The following is a 22295-nucleotide window of genomic DNA, read 5'->3' on the forward strand; positions in this document are numbered from 1 at the left end:
CCCCAGCTCCGGCCCTTTAAGAAAAAAAACCCCTGAACTCACTGGATCCTGCAGCTGCCTCGGGGCTCTGGGGACTCGTGAAGAGCCCCAAATGTAGCATGGGGCAGTGGGGGCAGCAGGGATTGACCCCTCCAGGCAGGAACCAGTGAGTTTGAGGTTTTTTGGTATTTTTTTCTTAAAGGGCCAGAGCTAGGGTGGGCGGGGCAGCCACGGTAGGGCTGGGACAGCAGGCGGGAGGGTCAGGGGGGCTCACACAGATCCTCCCACCCAGCATGGGGCAGTGGGGGGCAACGGGGATCCCCCACTTCCCCCCCACCCAGCAGCACCCGGTGAGCCAGGACTATTTCTTTTCAAAGTGCTGGGAGCTGGGGCAGGTGAGGCAGCCATTGCCAGGCTGGGAGAGCAGGTGGGGGATGGGCTTGGGTGATTCAGAGATTCAATCGGCCGAATTGATTCAGGACAGTGATTTGAATCACCGAATTAAATCACTGTCCCCCAAATCAGCTAAATCTGAACCCAAAGCAAATACTAGCTGCTTCACACAGGCCTATTTGTTCATGCCTCAGCTCTGTACAGTAAAGTTGGAATCACAAGTGCTTAATAAACCATTAGCTCTGTTTTGGATCTCATACTGCAACGTTCAGATACCCATTTCCTTAGGCATACGAAGGCTGCACTTGCACATTTGAAGTGATATTGGATTTCTGTGAGACATGGCTTCTGATGTACAGGAAATAATATTCTCCAGAGTCTCACCATGAATCTGAATTACCAGAGCTGGGGACTGCTCATTAAGAGCTTGCTGATTGGGGGGTCTTAGTCTTCTGAATGTTAAGCATCAGTCCAATTTTCTTGTACACCTTGGTAAAAACACTGATGATTGCCTGAAGGTATGCTTCTGAGTTAGCATGCACTACAGCACGCTACAGCATACTGGAGCTCGATGACTGAAGTCAGGGTGGCCTTGGTTTTGGCTTGCTGAGATTAAATGCTTACTACCCATATAGTAGTTTAGTTTCATTCCAACTGGAAGCCTGTTGGTGGTAAGATGTAGCATCATGGTAAGGAATATCAAGAAGAATTTTGGAGTGATGAAGCAGTCTTGCTTATCTCCCATCTTAACCTCAAAAGAATCTGTGATAGATCTCTTACTGAGAATCACCGCTTACATACAAGGAGCAGGCAGAAAATGGTGATGAATTTCAGTGGACATCTATACTTCAGAAGGATCTTCTACAGTTCTTCTCTGCTGATAGAGTCAAAGACTTTCATTAAGTCAAAGAAGGCCATGTAGAGAGGTTTGTGTTGTTCTTGGCACTTTTCCTGCAGCTGGTGAGCTGTGAAGATCCTATCAGTTGTACCTCTTGATGCCCTAAACCTACACTGAGATTCTGAGAGGAGCTGTTCAGAAAGTGGAAGGAGATAGTTCAGAAGGGTTCTCACAATGATGTTTCCCGTGGTGGACAGCAACTAAATTTGAGTTGAATTTTTATGAAATGTAGTTGAAATTTTATTAAACTAAAAATGGCACTTTCTTAATCACAAGAAAATACTGCAGGCTGCATTTACTTTAGAGTAATTTATTGTAGAGTAAACCCACCCTGGGCAGGCATCTACAAATATGGTGATGCAGGAGCAGATTTGCTGCCCCTGGCAGCAGTCTCCTCCCATCCCCTCTGGCCCTGGCACCAGCCCCCTGCACCAGCCAGGGGGAGCTCTAGACTCCCCCTGGGTGGTAGCTCAGGGACTGTCAGGGAGCACAGGGCAAGGAGCACAGGGCCTACCAGGGGCTGGGAGATTACTACCTGCCTCTGGGAGCTTCTGCCCTACCAGCAGGGAGCTCCCAGCCCCAGCTCCCCAGTCAGAGGCTTAGAAAGAGCTGCAGGGGAGGGGCAGGCCCTAGCTCCCTGCCCCATCCACTGAAACGAAGCAGTCCCCATCCATCTCCAGGTTGCATGTACAGACTTCTTTGTGCAACCTGGGGCTGTTCAGGAACTGTCCCAGTCAGGGGCAGGTCGCGGCCAGCTGCAGGCTGGGTTGGGAACTCTCCCCATGCAGGGTGGGGATAGGAGCTTGTTCCCAGCCCCCACTCAGTGATCATGATTGTGGAACAGGGGCTGGAAGCACCCTGCTGCTGGGTCAGGGAGACATTGTCCCCACCCAGGCTCCAGTGGCAGAGCCCATCCCAGCAGCAGACAGCTCCCAGGAACAGGGAGCAATCTCATGCCCCCTGCTGTCCAGCTGACCAGGAGCAAATTTGCTCCCAGTCAGCCATCTACACATGCCATACTTGCATTTGCAGGTAACAAATTAATTGCCAAGTAAAGGAATTACTGTACAGTAAGGGTCAGCACGTACAGACGGTGACACTTACTATGCAGTAATTAGCTCTACTGTGCCATAAAGTGTCTTGTTTAGACTCACCCACTAAGGATCAGATCTGATTAAAGAGTTTTTACTGTTGGTTACTCCAGTTAACCTTACATTGCCAACACAGGTCATAAGATAGGAGCCAAATTTTATTTGATTTTTATTGACAGAACTACCTACAGAGTTCCAACCAGTTATTTGCCTAGGCTGTTATCTTGCTTTTTCTCCTACTAGCCTGGGTTTCCCTAGTTTATCATCTCCCGGCCTACCCTTCCTACAAAAGGACTTTTTCCTCTGAAGCACATGAGATTGGCTACTGCTGGAGACAGAATAATGGGTTACTTGTTTCACTAGTTTAATTCAATGTGGTGATTCTTATTTGTAAAACCATGTGTACAGTACCAGGCATCACTGCAGGGCAGAATCTGAAGACAGTGGGATTACATGTATGCTAAACATGTATTGTTCAACCAGGGTTTAGATTTTTTTCCATTTCACCATCACCAGTAATAAAGGTTCAGCTAAACCTGAGCAACCTCACTGTGTTCAGAGTAAGTCTGCGGCAATACACATGCAACTCCACTATAAACAATTCACACATCCCTTAATCTATATTCCCCTGAAAGCAGCAATTATTCTAATTCTCAGCAACCCTCCACAAACTTTCTGAGTTATGTAGGAATCTGTTTATTGGGCTATTTTGGTTTAGATAAATTTATCTATCTATTCATTATATACATGATATCTTTCCTTTTTGATTCAGGGGAAAAGAAGTAATATTCTGTTATATTCTAGGAACGTAATTATATTCTGAATTAGCCATAGTGCATTGTTTCCTATGTAACAAGAGAAGAAGAAATACAAGACCTGTGAATATATTTTTTTAAATCTATACAAAGACAATAAACAGGAAGTAGCACTAATAACATGACTTCTTTAATAAAATGGCTGACACGCCAGCACATATTCTAGAGCCATTGTGAAACCATCTCCTACTTCCCCTCCAATTAAATATATTTTCCTTAAAAATAATTCTGTCCACATGAAACATTCCCTATCTCCTTGTGACACTAATTGTTATTGTTTCTATTATTGTACAGTACAGAGGGACATGAAGAAGGTGGAGAGCTGAATTTTAGTGCCTTACTGAAAAAGAGGTAAGTAAAATCTTCAGTCAGTGAGCAATAAATTATCCAGCTCCTGTAGAACAGCTTTGGAAGATACTAAAATTAGAATAGATTGAAGTTCCACGAACTCAGAATTGTGACTGTGCTCTTTAAAATAGCTCCAGCTGAGAGAGAAATTAAAGCAATAGATTTATGAATTCTCCAAAGCCTGTTGCACCTTAGTATTCCTTACTGCATCTTCAGGCCATGTCTTCACAAATCAAAAACTTACTTTTTTTTGAAGACAGAAAAAATACACCCTTACATCCTGAGACTAGAGTAGTTGTGAGCTTTGTCTACCAGCTTCTGTTGGAGAAAATTAAATACAGTACAGAACAAAGTGACTTCTAGAGGTAGTACTTGTCTGGAACATCATCTTCCAAACTGTCAGTGGGCCTGGAGAGCTAGGGAAATCAAAAGTTTATTTTATATATTATAGGCAATTCTAACTCCTCCAGTTCTGGTTCTTTCTGGTTCCCAATTTATACTTTCTTTTCATTTCATGGCATCTACTCTTCTTTTTTCTGATCCTTCATGGTCTTCCTTTGATCCAATTACTTGTGCTTCATCCTTCTATTCTCCTTGTCAATCTAAATGCAACGGTTTGGATTCCATTCCTGCAACAGAGAGTAAGATTTCTATTTCATCTCATATAATGCATGAAGGAGACTGAATATAAGGTCCACATGTTTTGAATAATGCATGAGTCTCTTTTTCTCTCACATGTTGAGCATGGCAAATGCCCTGGATTCAGGCAATTTGAGAGAGAGTTATCACCTACTGATTTCTAACTGGGAAGTGCTTTTAAACAGCTACAGCATTCTGAAGGCATGCATTCAAATCAAGTATTTTCCTCAGCTTTTTTGTTTTTCCACCATCCTTCTTTAAAGGCATTATCAAAGTATGCTTGGGTTTCCAATCATTATTTTCTTCACAATACAAGGCTTTAAGTTCTTCCATATACTTACACCACTCCTACAGAAATCAGAGATGGAAAGACTTCTTTGGTCACAGTTATTCCGTTCTCCTACTATAGAAAATAATCCATTTAATATATATTGCAAGGTTTTGACCTGTCTAACTTTCTAAGTAATGAACCTTCTAACACTTTACAATACCAATAGATATATCTGTTAGAAAATATCTTGTATTCCAATTAAATATTCCTTTGCTCATCTTCATCTCATTACTGCTAGACAGAGTGCTCTGTATATACAGTGCACATTTTCTCTCCCTTATTCTCTACTATTGTCAGCTTATTACTGACAACTGACCTAAGTTGCTGTTTTGCCAAGTATATTTATCTTGGGATGAAGGATGAAGAGCGTAACTTCATAATGTCCCTACAGAGACTCCAGCTGGGAGAGGAAAGAAATGCAGGAGCTATGAATATCAATAATAGAGCCTTCCTACTTACATGGTGATCATGCAGCAGTGTCAGATAAAAAAAAAAAAGGTTGGGGAAAGGGAAGCCACAGGGGGAGGGAACAATCCCATGCTCTCAAGAATTGTTGGCACACTGGTATAAATATTCACTACCGTGATTTAGGAAAGCTTGTAACTTTTGTTTTTTATTCCATTTTAAAAACGAAAAAGGATTAAAGGCATCATTAAGCCTTTTCTCAAAGTAAAAATATTCTCTTTTGTAAACAAAACTGGAGAAAGCAACATACTGAGGAACTGTCTAGAGCTGCAGAGAGGTAGAATGCTGGGATCGCTTCTTTTGTTACTTCCTTCTGTTTCTGTCTTGCCTTTCCCAGCAAGCACTCCTGTGCCCAGATAATGCATACATGGAGAAAACTGCATTTTAATACTGTATTTTCTGGCTACTGTACGCTAATTAGCTGGTGCTGACATACAGGTGTCAAAGGCCAAGGAAAGGGCATGCACTGGGAAGAGGAAGGGAACAGTTGACATGGTAATATGAAATAGGATAGTGGTGATAGACCTTGAAGGAGGTGACAGCTGACAGGGTCCAATCAATCTGTGGTAATGGGATAGGAAGGAACCATCTCTGCGATGTACAAAACTATTTTTAATCCTCCCACACATGTTTAAAACATTTCAGCCGCCTTTTCTGTTTACAAGATTCACTGAACTGCATCTTAATGTCCCGAAGTGCATAGTTAACCTATGAGATGTTCCCTCCAGATAAAACCTCCAACCTCAGGGTGAGTAACGTAAGAGTAGGAGAAACTTTAGAAGCCCATGTTCCCTGATTTTCTTCCTGCAGTGCGTACTCAGGGAGGGTGTCCCTATCGGCAGGTGGGAGAAAGCAGTTGATTTATGTGAGCACCATAAATCTTATTAGAACTAGGAGAATGTTTGAACAAAGTTAAAGTGGTGACAGGATGGAGAAACATGAAGCCCAGGACTTGTTGGTACAGAGATAAATATTTCCCACTTCCCTGCATTCAACTCAGCATGAATTAAATCACAATCCTCAGCTGTAAAATATCATATTTTAGTCTGTAGTAGCAATTTAGAAGCAAAGAAAATCAATAAATATTAGCTACTTACAAACAAGGCTGACAATATGGTCTTGGGAATATTCTGGTCTTATATTTTAGTTCATATAAAAATGGATTTAGGGAGGGCTTGCTGCATATTTTGGGATGCATAGATGTATGTTTCACATTCAAGTTAAATGCACTTTTTGGCTGAGTAGGTGATACCCATTGACTAAAAGTAATAGTCTTGTAAAAGCCAGGAGAAGACCTCATGTGTTTTTTGAGATTTGGGCTAATATTATTCATCCTAAAGAATCAGTATATTTGACCATATACAAAACACAGGAAGAGTTAAAGGGCCAAATTATCTACTGCTATAAATAAGTGATACTCTATTGATTTCCAAAGCATTTTGCCCATTTACAATAGTAAGGGATTTGGCCCATAGACTTCATCCTATAAATATTATACTGAAATATTAATGGACAAACAAAATGAATAGCCATACAAAGGATATGCAGTTTTGAAAAGTTAAAATGCTTTATCATTTAAGAAAGGTTGTTTAGCAATTTGCACAGGTATGAAAAAGTTCCAGTCTAGAGAGTAAGGTTATATAGTACACATGTATGAGGAAATAATACAAAAAATGGCTTGGCTAAATAATGACTAAGGAAAGTAAAATAATCCTCTAAAATTACTAAGCGAAGGAAGCACTAAAGATAGAAATGTTTTCATGTGCTCCAACAGAGGATAACTAGAAATAATAATGGGCTGAAACTGAGCAATGGAATATTTGACATGAATGCTAAGGAAATCTGTTTGGTAGTGAGATATATTAGGTTATGGAAGACTTATCTCATGGTGAATGTAAAAATAACCTAGATAAATAATTTAAATATGTTTGAATAATCCTATCCTAAATTTTCAATTGGAAGGTATAAATATGTTGAGCATGGAAAGAAAATTAGATTTGACCTGATAAGCCTTTCCCATCTTTTGTGATTCTATACTTACTTTTGAGCTACAGTTTCTTCCCCAGTATTTCCTTGCTCCAATTCAGACCTTACAACTCAAGTAGGAAATCTGCATGTAACTAGTATTATAAAAGGTGGTTGTGAACTAGTTGAGGGTGCTCTACCAGGAAGAAATACAGGTCACTTTGCAAACACACAAGCTGATAGAAAATATGTAATGGGGAGGATGTCTAGACAAGGTAGACATGGGGAAGCATATTCACTGTGGCTGTATTTCTTGGAAAGACTTCTAGCTTGAGATCCAGCTAGCCATTCTGTAATAGATGATGACATACCAACCTAAAGAACAATTTTCTAAGTTAAAGTTTTTAAGTGCTATGTCCCCACTCCAAATGACTGAAGTACCACCTTCAAAGATGGGCATTGATGCTGAAACCCTGATGCTTTATTGCAACACTATAATAGTAGCATTCTTGTTACAAACACCTTTCTAGGAAAAACAGTGGAATATTAGACCCACGTGGTTTAATCTACCATGGATGCATGTACACAAGACATTTACTGCGGAGCTGACTAACTAGCTCTTCAGTAAAGCATCAGCATCTGCACATGCAGTGCTATTAGGCCAGAGTAAACTAATGAACTCCACAGTAGCACAGTATTGCCCATACAAGTTCCAGACTACACCAAAATTATTTACTCTGCTGCAATGTACATGTAGACGCTGACTGGGGCTGGCTGGGGCATGAGGGCACTGGCAATGCATAGGGGTGCGCAAGATGCATGTACACCCCCTGAAATTGGCAGTACACCCGCTGAGACTGGCTGCCACCGCCGGTGTTGATGGCATCTGCAGGCAGTTGCTGCTTGCCAGCTCCCCACCACCACTGACACTGTCGGTGGCATCTGCAGGAGGTTGCTGATCACTGGTCAGCGCTTGCTAGCCTCCCCCCCATCCCCCCAGCTGCCAACACCACTGCAGCTGTCTGTGGGCAGTCCCCACTCACCACTGCAATACCCCAGCTGCCACAACCGCCACTGCTGCTGCTGCCTGAGGGCAGTTGCTGTGCCCCGCCAGCCTCGGGAGGCACTAGGCATTCATGCATGAGGGAGCTACAGTATGGGGCTCCCTGCCAGCTAGCCCTGCACTGTAGCACCTTCATGCCCCAGCCAGTCCCTATGCAGCACATTGAGCTGGGTCGGAGCAGCCCCAGGCTGGTTGGCTGACTGCCAGGGCCCCCTGCCAGCCAGGGCTGTTCCGCATTGGCTCAATGTGCTGCGATTCCGGATGCACGTACAAATGCCACATCTGGGAACAATAAACTCTAGTGCTAACTGCACTACAGTTTCTTGTGTCAAATTAATTTCACATGTAGATGCACCCTGTACAAACTAACTCCATTCATCCTGCATGCTCCTTGCATGAAGTGACATTTCTTACATAAAGTAACAAGAATCATTCTTTCTCTGTAGATATTTGTAGTGGTATACACCTGCAAAGGAAAAGAAAATCACATAATCCTCTAAGTTTCCTTGCACTGCCTGATGTATAGCTTATCCGTGATTAGGTGGTTGGGGTTCATCAGTGAAGATTGCCTTGGTAAAAGGGGCATTCTGTTACATTGGATTCTTGTTCCTAGTGATATCAGAAACAATCCCTACAAGAAATGTTAAGAAGTCATGGTTTATCTGAGAGATGGTAGAGCCTATACTTCACGTCATGTCTCCTTCTTCCTTCATTGAGTTCTCCACAGCCTCTCTTTTTCATGGGAAATCCACTGACAGTAATGCCAGGCAGTGATCCTACTATTTTGGATAAGCATGGGACAATAAACAGTCCCCAGCAGGAGGAATAAGCTGGTATTTATATCTAAAATATAAAACATGAGATAGAATTCTGTAGTGTGAGAATGAAGCTGATTTCCCTAAGAATGGCATTTCTCTGAGAACATATTTTAGTGCAATAGATCTTACATGACACTGCTGCTAAAGTGCAGGCTAGTATTTTAATGGCAAAGATGATGATGGTTCTGTTGTATTAACACGTTGCCCTTTCTCCTGTCCATTGGGATGCTGCATGCTTTTCCAAATGCTTCTCTGCATCATTCTCGAGTCCAGCAGCTTCTTGCGCTCAGTAAATAGGTAAGATTTTAATCAATCTCTTCTTCTTTTAGTGGACTTCCATAATGATACATTCTAACAGAAGTAGAAAGTTTCCCACAACAGGTCAGATTAATTCTCACTCTGGTCTTGGTCCACCAAAGTGCATTCTCCTGTAATAACCAGCTCTTTAGACCAGTGGTTCTCAAAATTTCTTTTTCGCAGACCACTTGAAAATTGCTAAGGATCTCAGCGGACCACTTAAACTTGTTTTTGCTCTACAAATCAAAGCACACAACTCATATTTTAATATGAGTAGTCTTACCTTACAAGTACAGATATTCTTAATTGTTCTGCAGCCTTTCTGCGGGCCACCGTTTGAGAACCTCTGGTGTAGACAATCCACAAGCTAAAGAGCCCATTGTAAATACTGTCTTTACTGTCCTGCTAGCCGGTATCTCCCAATATACGTATCTCTGAATTCTAATATTTTATTATAGATAACTTCCCATCACAAATGGCCACATTTTTCAGACAAGCCACTATTCACTTTAAACAAGAGAGAATAATCTTGAGAAACAGACTGATTTCTTAAAGCCATAATTCCAACAATCAGAATTTGAAAAGATGACCAGTCTTGTGGATAAGAGAAATACTATCTTGGGACTCAGAAGATCCAGGCTAGCTTTCCTGATTTCCCACGGATTGCTTGTGTGATCTTAGAAAAGGCAGTCTCTCTGTGCTTCAGGTCTCTATCTTTAAAATGGGGATAATACTTCATATATCCAGCTTGTCTATTTGAAGTGTAAACTCTTCAGGACATGGACTCTATATTAATATGCATATGTGTATCCCATAGCACAATTAGGTTTTGAACTCTAAGCATTTTAGTAACTCTAACCATTACTGTACTGAAAATAAGTATATAGCTAGACTGCCGGTATCTTTATGGAGAAATTGCTTCATTCAACCAAAACATAGTTTGCCAAGCTTAATTTTGTTTTGAAACCCTTTCTAGTGTGACATTAACTTTCTAACCCTGTCAGAACTGAGGCAAAAACTGAATCACAGCCCAGTGTTGATGTCTGGGAAATCCTGAGGAAAGCCCCTCCTTCCGAGTACGAGAAAATTGCTTTCCAGTATGGGATCACAGACCTGAGGGGGTTGCTGAAACGCCTCAAACGCATGAAGAAGGAGGAAAAGAAAAGTACAGGTTGGCACATTGTATTTGTAGGACTGTAGCTATAGCTGGGTGACAGAGGTGCCTGGGTGCTGATTTAGAGGGGATGCCAGAATGGAGGCCCCTGAGGAGCCCACGCTGCAGCAGCCAGAGCATGATGAGCCTGTGCCATGGCAAATACAATTCTACCTCCAATCCCCACTTCTCTGGCACTTGGCACAATACCAGACACACACATACACGCGCACGCACACACACTCTGTCCAGAGCAACAAAATAGCAAGCTATACCTCTGCGTATTTCTTCCTAAAATACCTAGCTAAAAGCTACAGTTTTTACCCTTTCACAGCTGCTGCCCAAAATGGCAGCAGGTATTGGCTGCTGTGCCAAAAGCTACTGACAATTCAGCAACAGTTGTGAAAAGACTTAAAATACCTGTGATGCTGCGGAGTTTACTCTCCCCCTCCCTCCCTCCCTGGCTGGGAGAGAAGAACAGCCACAGCAGCCATTACAGCTTCCTTATGCTTGAAATCTGGTGCAGAAATCAGCTTCCCTGCTTAAAACAAACACCCCAGTTTTGGAGGGCTAATTTTTGGGCAAGGGTCTGTGTAGTATGTGAATAAATATGTCTTTATTTTGCTTGACCAGCTGTACGTTCAATTTTTGTAGCATTCATAGGCGCCAATCCAATGGGTATTCTGGGGCTCAAGCACCCACTGAAAAAAATTAGTGGGTGCACAGCCCCCCCACTTGCAGATGTTAAAAAAAAAAGGGGGGGGGGCTTTACTAGAAGCAGCAGCGTATTACTTCAACACGGCTCTGCAGTGCCTGTAAAGATCTTTTCTAGATTAGAATTTGAAGATGATATGTTAGTATGTGTTAGTTAGCTTGAGTTAGCTAATACATTTTAATGTATAGTGCTGAAGGCACAGTGTTTATAGATACTAAATAATTAAAGAGAAAGTCTAGAAGGTACCTTAAGCTTTAACTCAACCAGCTCAGGCCACATGAAAGTACAACTTGGTGTATCTACACATGATATTAATGCGTAGCAACAAACTCCAGTATAGTTCATGCCAAAGTTTATTGTTCCCGGGTGCAGTGTCCTCACATGTGCCTGGGACTGTAGCACATTGAGCTGGGGTGATGCGGTCCCAGCTGGCAGAGGACCCGGGGTCAGCCTGCCAGCCCAGGGCTGCTCTGACCAGGCTCAGTGTGCTGTAGAGGGGCTGGCTGGAGCACAAGTGTGTTACAGTGTGGAGCTAGCCAGCAGGTAGCCCACACACTGAAGCACCCTCATGCCCCATCCAACCTGGTTCCCGTCTACACATGTGTTGCGGCAGCGCTATTTACTCCGCCATAGAATAGTACTGTGGCAGCCCAGTAGGGGGTCGCTACCATGCAGAGCCACCCACCTCACTGTACCAGGCCCAAAACCATGCTTCGGGAGTCTCCCCTGGGGACCCTGTGTTTAGCTGTCCCCCTTCCTGGAGAAAACCCAAAAGCCTGGGGTAACGCTGCCACCATCTGGGCAGTGGTCTCTGGTACAGCTCTGTGTAGCCTGGGGTACACAGACCCTGCAAGCCTTGGGAGTGCTTTGCCCACAATAATATTTTGGGGTGATTCTTTCTGCCTGAAGCATCCAAAGATAGCCTCCTGTACTGGAGGAAAGTAAATAGCCAAGCCCACCTTAGCCAGCTAGGCCAAGGGAGAGAAAGACCTATCTCTCCCTAAGGAATTCACAATCAGGCACACTGTAACCTGATCATTTTATTGATCAGGGGAAGAGAGTGGGGGGTAGAACAAAGGGAGTTAAAAAAAAACAAACCACTTTGAGCCAACACAAATTTGAGTCTTTACAGGGATTGGGTTTGGGGACCTTTTTAATATGCTTCTGAATTACTTAGGTCTAATCTACTAGCTAGATTCCAGATTTCTACTTACACATTCATCCAGAGATTCTCTGGGGGCTCATGGCTTCTGTGTTCCCAAAATGCCACCTGAAGGAGAAGAGTTCCCCATCCCCTCAGGAATTTTTACAGCCTGGTCACCTAGGTGACCAGGTTGAATCAAATAGTAGCAGCCACAGTGAAAAACAGAGGGGTAGCTGGAATGTCCCAATCCAGGGACAGACTGAGAGGGATTTCTTCACGTAAGTTAACATCACATCTTTTATCCTAGTTTAGCTAAGGCCAGAGAATCATAGAAAAGATGTAGTGGGAACACCATGGGAACAAAAATTGAAAAAAACAAATGGGGTGATATGAATTGAACAGAATTAATAAGGTCTTGAATCAATAGAAAAGGCTATAAATGCAAAGGAAAAAATGTGGAGAAGAAAAGTTATTGAAGTAGCCCATTTGTAACCCTTCTTTATTTTAGCATTCCTCAAGAAACTTGATCCTGCTTACCAAGTGGACAAAGGACAGAAAATCAAATTAACAGTGGATGTTGCCAACCCAGATGCTGATGTGAAATGGCTAAAGAATGGGCAGGAGATCCATGTCAGTGGCAGGTAAATTAGGAAAAGACAACTCAGAAATCCAAATTGAAACAAACACAAAACCTAACTATCTTCAAGAATAGAAGGTCAATAGAAATGACAAAAGAAGAGGAAGGCCAGAAGGGGAAAGGGAAAATACACAAAGGTTTATATGGGTGCCAGGATTGATGGAGGGCTTGTTAACACATGAAATGACATTTTAGTTCACAGTTCTCATCATTGTTTGTTTTTTCTTCCCTTCCTCTCATGTTCTCACTTTTTGTACATGGAATTTAACACAACCATCTGTCTGCTCAGCAAGTAAGTCTTCTGATTATACATTCTCATTTCTATAATTCTGGGGGGAATCCAGTAAGCTTTCCCTTCTTGTGTAAGATGTACCTGGATTATAAGACCAACCTGAAGTGATTATGTGCATGAGTTCTGATGGGGCCACGTGGTGAAAATATGTTCTTAATGACTGGCATTTAAACATAATATTGTTCAACTATCTCCTTTGTATGAACATTTCTTTGTAAACCCCTCCCTCAAGCTTACACTGTTCAAGTGGATAACTGTCTGTAAAACTCCTCCTCTCCCTTCTACCAGAACAGGGATGCTTGGCTACTGCCTTCACCCACATCAGATAGGGCAGCTCATGATAAATCATTCTTCCTCTCAGCCATGCATGGAGAAAGGTGGCTAGCTCTAAGGGACAGACTCCATGCTCATTATACTTAGTTTCTATTTACATTTCTTCAGATATATTTTTGAGGCTGTTGGGAATAAAAGGATTCTGACTATCAATCACTGCTCCCTGGCTGATGATGCAGCATATCAATGTGTGATAGGTGAGGAGAAGAGCTTCACAGAACTATTTGTCAGAGGTGAGTGACTGCCAGGTGGAGGTGCAGATCTACTTTACCCCCATTTACTGTTTAGTATTTCCTGTTTCTGAGCATAGTTAAATCTTAGAGAGAAGAAAATAAACAGTCCAGTGAGATTAGTGGGAGTTGAGGGCTTCACATGCTAAGATTCATTGTTTCAGGAAGCCGATTCAGAAAGACAAAACTCTACTGTTTATAGCTAGCTCACATCTGGAAGGCTGCTTTCTGAAAAATGATGACTACAAAGTTACTAAAAACTGAAACTTAGAGCCTGCAGAAGCTGAAAATATCAGGCAAACTATATAAACACATCAATTTATAGAGTTTAGATTTAAGAAAAATGATCAACGCATCATATTTACTCTGTTTTATAAATCAAGAACAAAGTAGTCTATGAATAAAATTAATGATGTAATCTAGCACAACAAATGTTATGTTCCTATGTAGTATACATTGGCAGATGTTGTGCAAGGGATGAAATTAATTCACCATAGTTGCTGTGGGAATAAAATGATCTCCCCTCAGATTACTGCCTCTTTCCCTGCTGAGATGGAAGGGAAGTGACGGGGATCTTAGCCACCCTTTCTGTTCTACTCTTCAGACTCTTGCTTACAATAGACTTGTTCACTTCCAGAGCCTCCAGTCCTGATCATCCACCCACTGGAGGACCAAATGGTGATGGTTGGAGAAAGAGTGGAGTTTGAGTGTGAAGTGTCCGAGGAAGGGGCTACAGTGAAATGGTAAAGAGAATGTAAAAAAGAAGTGATTCCTGGTGTACACTTTTCTGTGAGGCACACTGGGACCATTAGCATTATTATCATGAAGGGGTGTTCAAAATGAAAGGACAGGGACCATCCAACTCAATGTCAAGTGGAGAAGGACTGTTGTAGGCTTATGTACCCAACTGTCTACATTATTTTGAGAGAGAAAGGAAGGAAGGCAGGCAGGCTCCATAAACCCACAGGGTGATTAGCTGGAAAGATGTCAGAACTGTTCATAAAACAATAAATGGCATGAGGGATGTTTTGTGTGTCCAGATCTTCCTGTTCTTTCACTTTGGGATTCTGCTGATATATTTGTTTTAGTATTTTTCTAGATGATTGTCTTTAGTAAAAGGACTACTATTGTATTTACCTACTTATTTTATTTATTTATTTAAGGTATATTCCACCTTTCCCAACATGGCTTAGGGCAGCATAAAGATAGCAATATGAGAACAGAATACTTACAAAACAGGGAAAAGAAAAAACAACTTAAATGGGAACTAGATTATCAAAGTAAGACAGAGACTCACAGTGGGAGTCTATCTAGAGACTAATTCAGCCTAGCTTTGTTTGCTAAATGCTTGGCCAAACAGTAATGTCTCACAGTGCTTGCAAAAGACATCCAGGCTTGGGCTCTGGTAAACTTCAAAAGGGAGGGAGTTCCAGAGCTGAGGAGCAACTCCTGAAAATGACCTCCACCAAGTTTTTATCAAGTGCACTTAGAATACTGATGGCACATGCTGAAGGTTGCCCTTGGCTGACTTCAGGGATCACAAAAGGGGAATCAGAAATAAGGTGATCCCTCAGGTATATAGACAATTTAGAGCAAGGATAGGCAACCCCCGGTATGTATGCCAATTAGTGGCACAGGGATACATTTTCCTCTGCACGCCAGGAGGTGTGCTGAGCAAAATGTTTTAACATTTTTTTTAAGGTGCTGCTCTGGGCTCTCTGGAGCAGCTACAGGTCCCAGCGCTATGGCAGGCACTGGGGGCAGGGGCAGGAGAACACAGGCAGGGATGTAGTCTGTTCTGCTGACCCCACCGCTGTGTCTGTGGCGGTGCTGAGCACTTCACAGACTCAGCCACAGACACAGGGGCAGCAGAATGCAGACTGCGTTCCTGCCTGTGTTGTCCTCACCCCGACGCCGGTGCCTGCCACAGTGCTGGGGGATGGCGGGGAGGGGGAGGGAAACCAGCAGCAGCATCCATCTCATGTACCCGATGCCCACACACCTGCATTGCTGGGGGGGAAGAGGTGGAGGGTGTGCCTGGGTTCTGGCAGCTGGTCCTCATAGTTTCTTCCTTTTCTTTCCCGCCCCCACCCCTGCTTTTTCTCATTTTCTAGAGACCTGCCAAATTCATGGCAGAAGTGGGGTGTGCAGCAGCAACCTTAAATTTTGCAGGCTCCCCCATGCACCCCCCTGCCACTGATTAGTGGAGGGGCTACACTTGCAGCTCGCTCCTGATCGGCAGGGAGGCGAAAACTGCAGTTTTAAACTTCATCATTTTGTTTCCCTATCATAGATTGGCCGAGTTGGTGCTCATTGCAGCAGAACAGTCTGCAGGTGGGCAGGCATGGGAGACCTGGAGCCCTCTGCGGGTAGAAGCCTGCACTGCATGGGGGGGTTGTGCTCCCTGGGGCAGCAAGGAGGGGTAGGAGGAGCCTGCTGACCACACTAGTAACCTCCTGGCCAGCATTAACTCTGCTAGGTTTCTATGCCAGAAGTGCTGGGGCAGCTGGCTTGGGTGTTCTGGGAGCAACGTAGCAGGCAGGCAGGCAGAGCCAAGTGCACGCTGGCTGCTGCTGCCCCTGCCCACACCCGGGGCCAACCGCCAGGCAGAGCACAGCCAAGCAGGGCGTGGGCCCCCCTCCCAGCCCCTTCCACCCTCCAGCTTGCATTGTGCACCACAGAGCCCAACCCCATGGCTTCCCCCTGCCTCAGCACTGCCAGCCTAGGGCTGCTTGCTAAACCGGGATAAAATCATGTAATAACCCCCTAAACCCTCCAGCAACTGCAGGTGTTTCCCTAATGAATCATCAGGGAAGCAAAAACTGCAGTTTTAAACATGGTGCCATTTTTGCCTACCTGCCAGTCAGCTGCAAGCCCCTCCAGGGGCCCCTCAGCCAATCAGCAGTGGGGAGACAAAAATGGTCCCAGGTTTAAAACTTCAGTTTTTGCCCCCCTGCCAATCAGGAGTGAGCTGCAAGTACAGCCCCTCAACCAATCAGCGGTGGGGGGAGCGCCACAGGGGGAACCTGTAAGATGAAAGGTGCTGCCATGCAGCTAACTTTTACTGTGAATTTTGTAGTTCCCTATCTTTTTCCTTCTTTTTCTCTCTCCTCTTTCGTTCTCTCTCTTTTTCCCCTTCTTTTCTCTTCTCTCTCCTCATTTTCTCTTTTGTTTCCTTTTTCTCTCTCTTCCCTTTTTTTCTCCTTTTCTCCCTTTTTCTTTTTTCTTTTCCTCTCTCCTCTCCTTTTATCCTTTTCTCTTTTCTCTCCTTTTTCTCTTTTGTTTTTCTTTTTCTTTCTTTTTTCTCTCCTTTTTCTCTCTTTACTCTCTTTTCATCTTCTCTCTTTTGCTTTTTCTTCTCTTTTTTCTCTCTCCTTTTTTCTATTTTTTTCTTTCCCTCTTTCTCTTTTTCCTTATTCTCTCTCCTCTTTTTTCCTCTCTCATCACAACATGCTTAACAAAAAAAGAATATACAACAACAAAGGTAGTACACGAAGTTTTATTTATTGTCACCAGGTTTCGAATTTTTAGAAAACTTGGTATTTACTGTAAAAAAGCAACATTTGTGTTTATTAACTATACTATAATATGCAGTGTGTTCTGCCCTGTACCCCCCATCCTGGTTTTGTTTTTCTGGCATATCAGCACTCTGGTACCTTACAAGGTAAATATCACAGTTTTTCCGGCACTCTGGCCAAAAACATTGCTTGCCCCTGATTTAGAGTATTATAGGTTAAAATCAGCATCTTGAATTGTACCCAGAAAGCGACTGGGAACTAGTGCAGACTTTGGAGCACTGGTGTTACATGCTCCTGGCAACCCAACCCTGTCAGAAGGCAGGGTGCCATGTTCTGCATTAGGAGTGTGTGAAACAGGCCCTATTCCTGTTGATTTGGATCACTGTCCAAATTTGATTAATCTGAATCTGAAAATTTGATCTGATCTGGAGAATCAGTGATTCGGACGTAGACACAACTTTAAATGTTTTTTCTACATGCCTCAAGGTGCCAGCGCGGCTCATGAACACTGCAGTGCTGGGGCAGATGGAGCATCCCATAGGAACGCAGGATGGGGGTGGTCCCCTGTGTGCTCAGCGGTAAACTCGGAAGTGGACTAGAAGTACTTCCGGTCCAGTTCCGGGTCCGCTGGGGAGTGCGCTGGGGGCCTCCCTGCACCCTTCTGACTCAGTGATCAGCTGCAGGCGGCCCCCAGGTGGCCCCCCCCAGACCCAGGAGGCACCAGTCACCAAAACTGCCCCCTCCCAGGTGTCCCCCCCAGACCCAGGAAGCACCAGTCACCAAGGGAGGTGCAGGGGGGGCCCCCCAGTGCACTCTGGTCTACTTCTGGGTCTGCTGCTGAGCATGCTGGGGAGGCCCCTGTGCTTCTGTGGGACACTCTATCCGCCCCAGCATCGCAGCATTCACAAGCTGCCCACTACCTAGAGGTACGTAGAAAAAACATTTAAAGCTGGGTCTATGTCCAAATCGCCAAATCTTTCTGAACCTCTCCAAATCGATTCGGAGGGTTCCAGTTCAATTCAGAGAGATTAAAGGGTCCTCTGATTCAGTTTGGATTTCAGGCTTCACACAGCCCTATTCTGCATCAGCTGCAGCTTCCAGATGATTTTCAAGGGCAGCCCTACACAGAATGCGTTGCAGTAGTCTAGCCTCAAAATTATGAATGAATCTGAAAGAAAGAGTTGCAGCCTTTTTATCAGATGTGTTGGTGAAAGGCTCCCCCAGCCATCACCACCACCTGAAGATCCAATCCAGGTGCAGCAGAGGTTGCAGGAGCACCACAAGGCTGCAAACCTGGGTGACAAGGAGAGGCTGAACCCCATCAGTGATACATGTCCCAACTACACCCCTCTCCACACCTCAAGTCAAGCAGTTTTCCCACCACCATCATCTCGGGATTCAGTTTCAACTAGTTCACCTGCATCCACTCCCCAGTTCCAGCCCGGCACTGGAAAAGGACTGAGACTGCAGAGTCAGGGTCAGTTGAATATCTGACTCTAAACACTATACAGGTTAACTATATGTGCATGGTGAGGACCACAATGGACTTCATGGAATCTTCTGTTCTCCATCCTAAGATGTGGGAAGCTTTAGAAGCTAGGGACTTGTTGAATGGGTTAAGAAGAAATGCCAATGGGTAGAGGCTTTCTTCCTGCGTAGGGTACAGCATGAACACTGTATGCCCCTGGAGGCTGGGGGGCACGGCAAGCTCCTGCAGGCAGCGGCAGCACTGTTGGTGGTGGGAGCATGGCGGAGGCAAGTGGGGAGCTGCTGCAGGGAGCTGCAGCACTGTCAGCGGTGGGGGTGGCAAATGCCAACCAGTGGTTGGCAACCACCTGCAGACACTGCTGGAAACGGCAGCAGCAGCCAGCAGCAATTGCAGATTGCCCGCAGACACCACCAGTGGTGTCAGCAGTGAGCAGGGTGGGGGCTGCACCCACGTATACACCCTACGTGTCACCAATGGGGTACAGTGCCTATTATAGTGGGCGGCACTATAATAAATACTAAGGTGTGGCTTTTACATTTTCTATTTGGAAGTGCAGTGCGTGTCCCCAGCCTCAGAAGGCCACGTAATGCAAAAAAGATATAGTCCCCATTTCATATCTACTAAGTTGTGTCTCCTTTGCCAAGTCTCTAGCACAGCAGTGCTTACAGAGCATATGCCTCAAAATGTTAGCACCCTAGCACAGGTGGAGATACCAAACATGGCCCTTAGAAACTATTATTGATGAGGACTAGAGCCAGAATGGAAAAAGTGAAGTAACAGCATCCTGAAGGAATTTGTCTTCAAGGAAGCAGTGACAGGTGTCAGGAAATGGGAGAGGAACTCAGGGGAACAAAAAGAGGTTCTCCAAGCACAGGGAAGTAGGCACAAAAACAGGGAATCTCTATCAAGAGGTGAATGAACACAAGGGAACAGGGAGAATCCCTTAAGAGAGCAGCCAGGAAACAACAGTGTAATTTTAAAATACATGACTGCATAGTCAGTCATTATGCAAAGTTGATTTGTGAGATTATGATGAGAGGTATTCAGCACAGAGTCCAGCTAGTTCATGATATCAAACAAGATGCTAACATTGCCTGGAAAAGATACTGTAAGCAAGTCTGGCACATCGATTCTCAGCTTCCTTTCAAGATGGAATCCTTTCATGTTTGTTAACAGCGTCACAAACTAACTGTTAGCTATTCCCACAATGCTCACAACATTTCTGGAGACTGCTATTCCTCATCTGCTCTCCCGAAGGAAGGAACTAAGAATTTAAATGAGACTCACAGACATGCATAGTATATACATTACACTATTAAAAATAAAAATATATATGCACACACATACATTAATGTGTAGTGTCCATTTACAGAGAGCCAGTTATGAAGGAAGGGAGACACCCATCTCTGTCCCTCCCAGAGTGAAAGCAGCTGTCACTCTGTGCAACTGTGTCTCAAAACCACTCACCATCACAACACTATGTAAAATTGATATCTGTGGGACAGACATTTGGTCAAGCAAGGGCAAAGCTGCAGCTGTCTCCCTGACAAGGTGCAAGCAGCCAGATAAAGAACTCTGAAATGCACAGTGACAAGAGAAAACTAGGCCAATAGAAGCTCAATGTCTAGAATTGGACTGTCTTTTTAAACTATTTCAGAGACCCAATGAATGTCCTTTTGTCGACATCAGAACAAGGGGAATAAATGTCATCAGCTAAAGAACACATGAAAGGCAATATTGAGAAAGTAAGTGCATGTCACTTTAGGGAGAAACTTCAGCAATCTAGATCCTATAACTAGGAACCTACTTAACTTGCGGCAAGGCTAAGCCATTTTCGCAGCTTGCTTCCGGCACGAAGGGCCAATTTTGCAGGCATTTCCTGGCAGCCCCATTTTTTGCCACTGATTGGCAGAGAGACCCTGCCATCGCCACAGAGAGTAAGTCTCAAGCAGGTGAGGCTGGCTGCAAGGATTGCCACATTGTCTATGTATTGCAGTAAGGATTGGGAAGTTCTAAAACAGCGTATCATATGAATAATATGCTAGGGGAAGGGGTTTGGGTTGATTGCATGGGAATATTTCCTGGTGATCGTGGACACCACCAGTTTTCACGGTTTCCAGAAAAACTGCAAATTAAGTAGGTTAATTTGTAACCTGTAACAGGGTACTGGCCCTAATACATCTGTTACAGCCCCCCTTTAGCCTTTTCAAACTATGAGCTTTGGTCAAGGGTATACAAATAAAAGCAAGCACGTGACCTACAAGAAGAAAAGTATTTGGCTTCCTGCATTTTAGGCAAGAGAAATACTGACCAAAGATGAGAGAAGTCATAGTGCAGATTTCTCCACAGTATCCTAGAAAAGTGCCTTGCACACCAGCTGGATGAAGCCAAAAAGACCTCAGCTGGTTATAACATAGTAACGGGTTTTTGAGTATGTTTGGGAAATAAAGCAATCCCTAAAGAAAGAGGTGTGAAAAGATCTGCAGTTTGGTCTTTATGTTTCTATCTCTGACTGGTATGCACACCAGCCTATAAGGCCTCAAATGAAAATAACCTGAAAATTGTAGAAATAACAATAATTCTGTTCAACTACAGTTTTATATGGCCTCCATGCCTCCTGTATCTGAGGAAGCATTAATATTACAAACATTTAAGAATTTAGCCTCACAATACATCTGGAAGGTAGGAATGTATCATCATCTCCATTTACAGATGGGGAACTAGAGGAATAAATCAATGATTCCCAATCAAGGTGCCTTAAGATCCTTACAAAGGTCCCACAGGGAGCCGCACAATGTTAGCAGCATTACATGTACAAACATGATTTATAACGGGTCGGCAACCCCCGGCACGCTTGCCAAGCATGGCACGCTTTGGAACCGGAGAGGCTCCAGCTCTGCGTAGAGTGATGCTGCAAGCCCTGCAGGGAGCAGCCCGGGCTCCGTGGCTATCAGCAGCTACCCAGAGCCAGGGCCAGCTGCAGCCAGGAGGCTACAAACAGCTGCTGCCTCCCCAGCCCCAGCAGGCCCAGTGCCGGCACCTGCTGCGTTCCGGAGCCCGGGAGACAGCTGGGGCCAGGGCCGGGGTGGGAAAGCAGCTGTTTGTAGCCTCCCGGCTGCAGCCGGCCCCGGCTCTGGGTAGCTGCTGATAGCCACAGAGCCCGGGCTGCTCCCATGGAAGCCCTGCTGCAAGCAGCCCAGGATCCGTGGCTACCAGCAGCTACCCAGAACATGGGCCAGCTGCAAACACCTGCTGCCTCGCAGCCCCAGCCCCGGGCCCGGGGAGGCAGGACATACCGGCAGTGTTCACCGCTGTGCTGCCCTCACTGCTTCCGCAGAGCAGCTTTGGAACCCGGCGCGGCAGGGCACAGCAGGAGGCACAGAAAGATGCCTGCTCCCAGCTGCTCTGCCACACTTCCCCTGTGTGCATGGAAGCAGCGTGGGCAGCAGCACAGGGTTGTGCCCCTCACTGCTGCGCCCCCTTCAGGGGAAGTGTGGCAGGGGAGCAGGCAGCTTTCTGCGGCCCCCGCTGTGCCCTGCCGCGCCGGGTTCCAACGCTGCTCTGCGGAAGTGGCGAGGACAGCACAGCGGGGAGCACTGCCGGTATGTGCTGCCTCCCCAGAGCCCGGGGCTGGGTCTGAGGCTGGGAGGCAGCTGGGGCTGGGGGCGGCGAGGCAGCAGAT

At 44.8% G+C, this 22295-nt stretch overlaps 1 protein-coding gene across 4 annotated transcripts in view; it reads left to right on the top strand.

Annotated features, from left to right (window-relative positions):
* Window positions 1–22295, top strand: part of MYBPC3 (myosin binding protein C, cardiac) — a 125888-nt gene that overhangs the window by 44244 nt on the left and 59349 nt on the right. For 2 of the 4 annotated variants that reach the window (XM_019519242.1, XM_019519238.1), the window contains 8 exons: window positions 3471–3527; window positions 4163–4165; window positions 9079–9102; window positions 10107–10273; window positions 12623–12755; window positions 13041–13043; window positions 13485–13609; window positions 14244–14349. In XM_019519242.1, the coding sequence (XP_019374787.1) occupies window positions 3471–3527; window positions 4163–4165; window positions 9079–9102; window positions 10107–10273; window positions 12623–12755; window positions 13041–13043; window positions 13485–13609; window positions 14244–14349 (618 nt within the window). The remainder of the gene's footprint in view (window positions 1–3470; window positions 3528–4162; window positions 4166–9078; window positions 9103–10106; window positions 10274–12622; window positions 12756–13040; window positions 13044–13484; window positions 13610–14243; window positions 14350–22295) is intronic. The other 2 variants (XM_019519239.1, XM_019519241.1) reach the window with 1 other exon arrangement.

The sequence above is a fragment of the Gavialis gangeticus genome, unplaced genomic scaffold (genome assembly GCF_001723915.1).
Source record: "Gavialis gangeticus isolate Ggan-Ray unplaced genomic scaffold, GavGan_comp1, whole genome shotgun sequence".
Taxonomy (NCBI): Eukaryota; Metazoa; Chordata; order Crocodylia; family Gavialidae; genus Gavialis; species Gavialis gangeticus.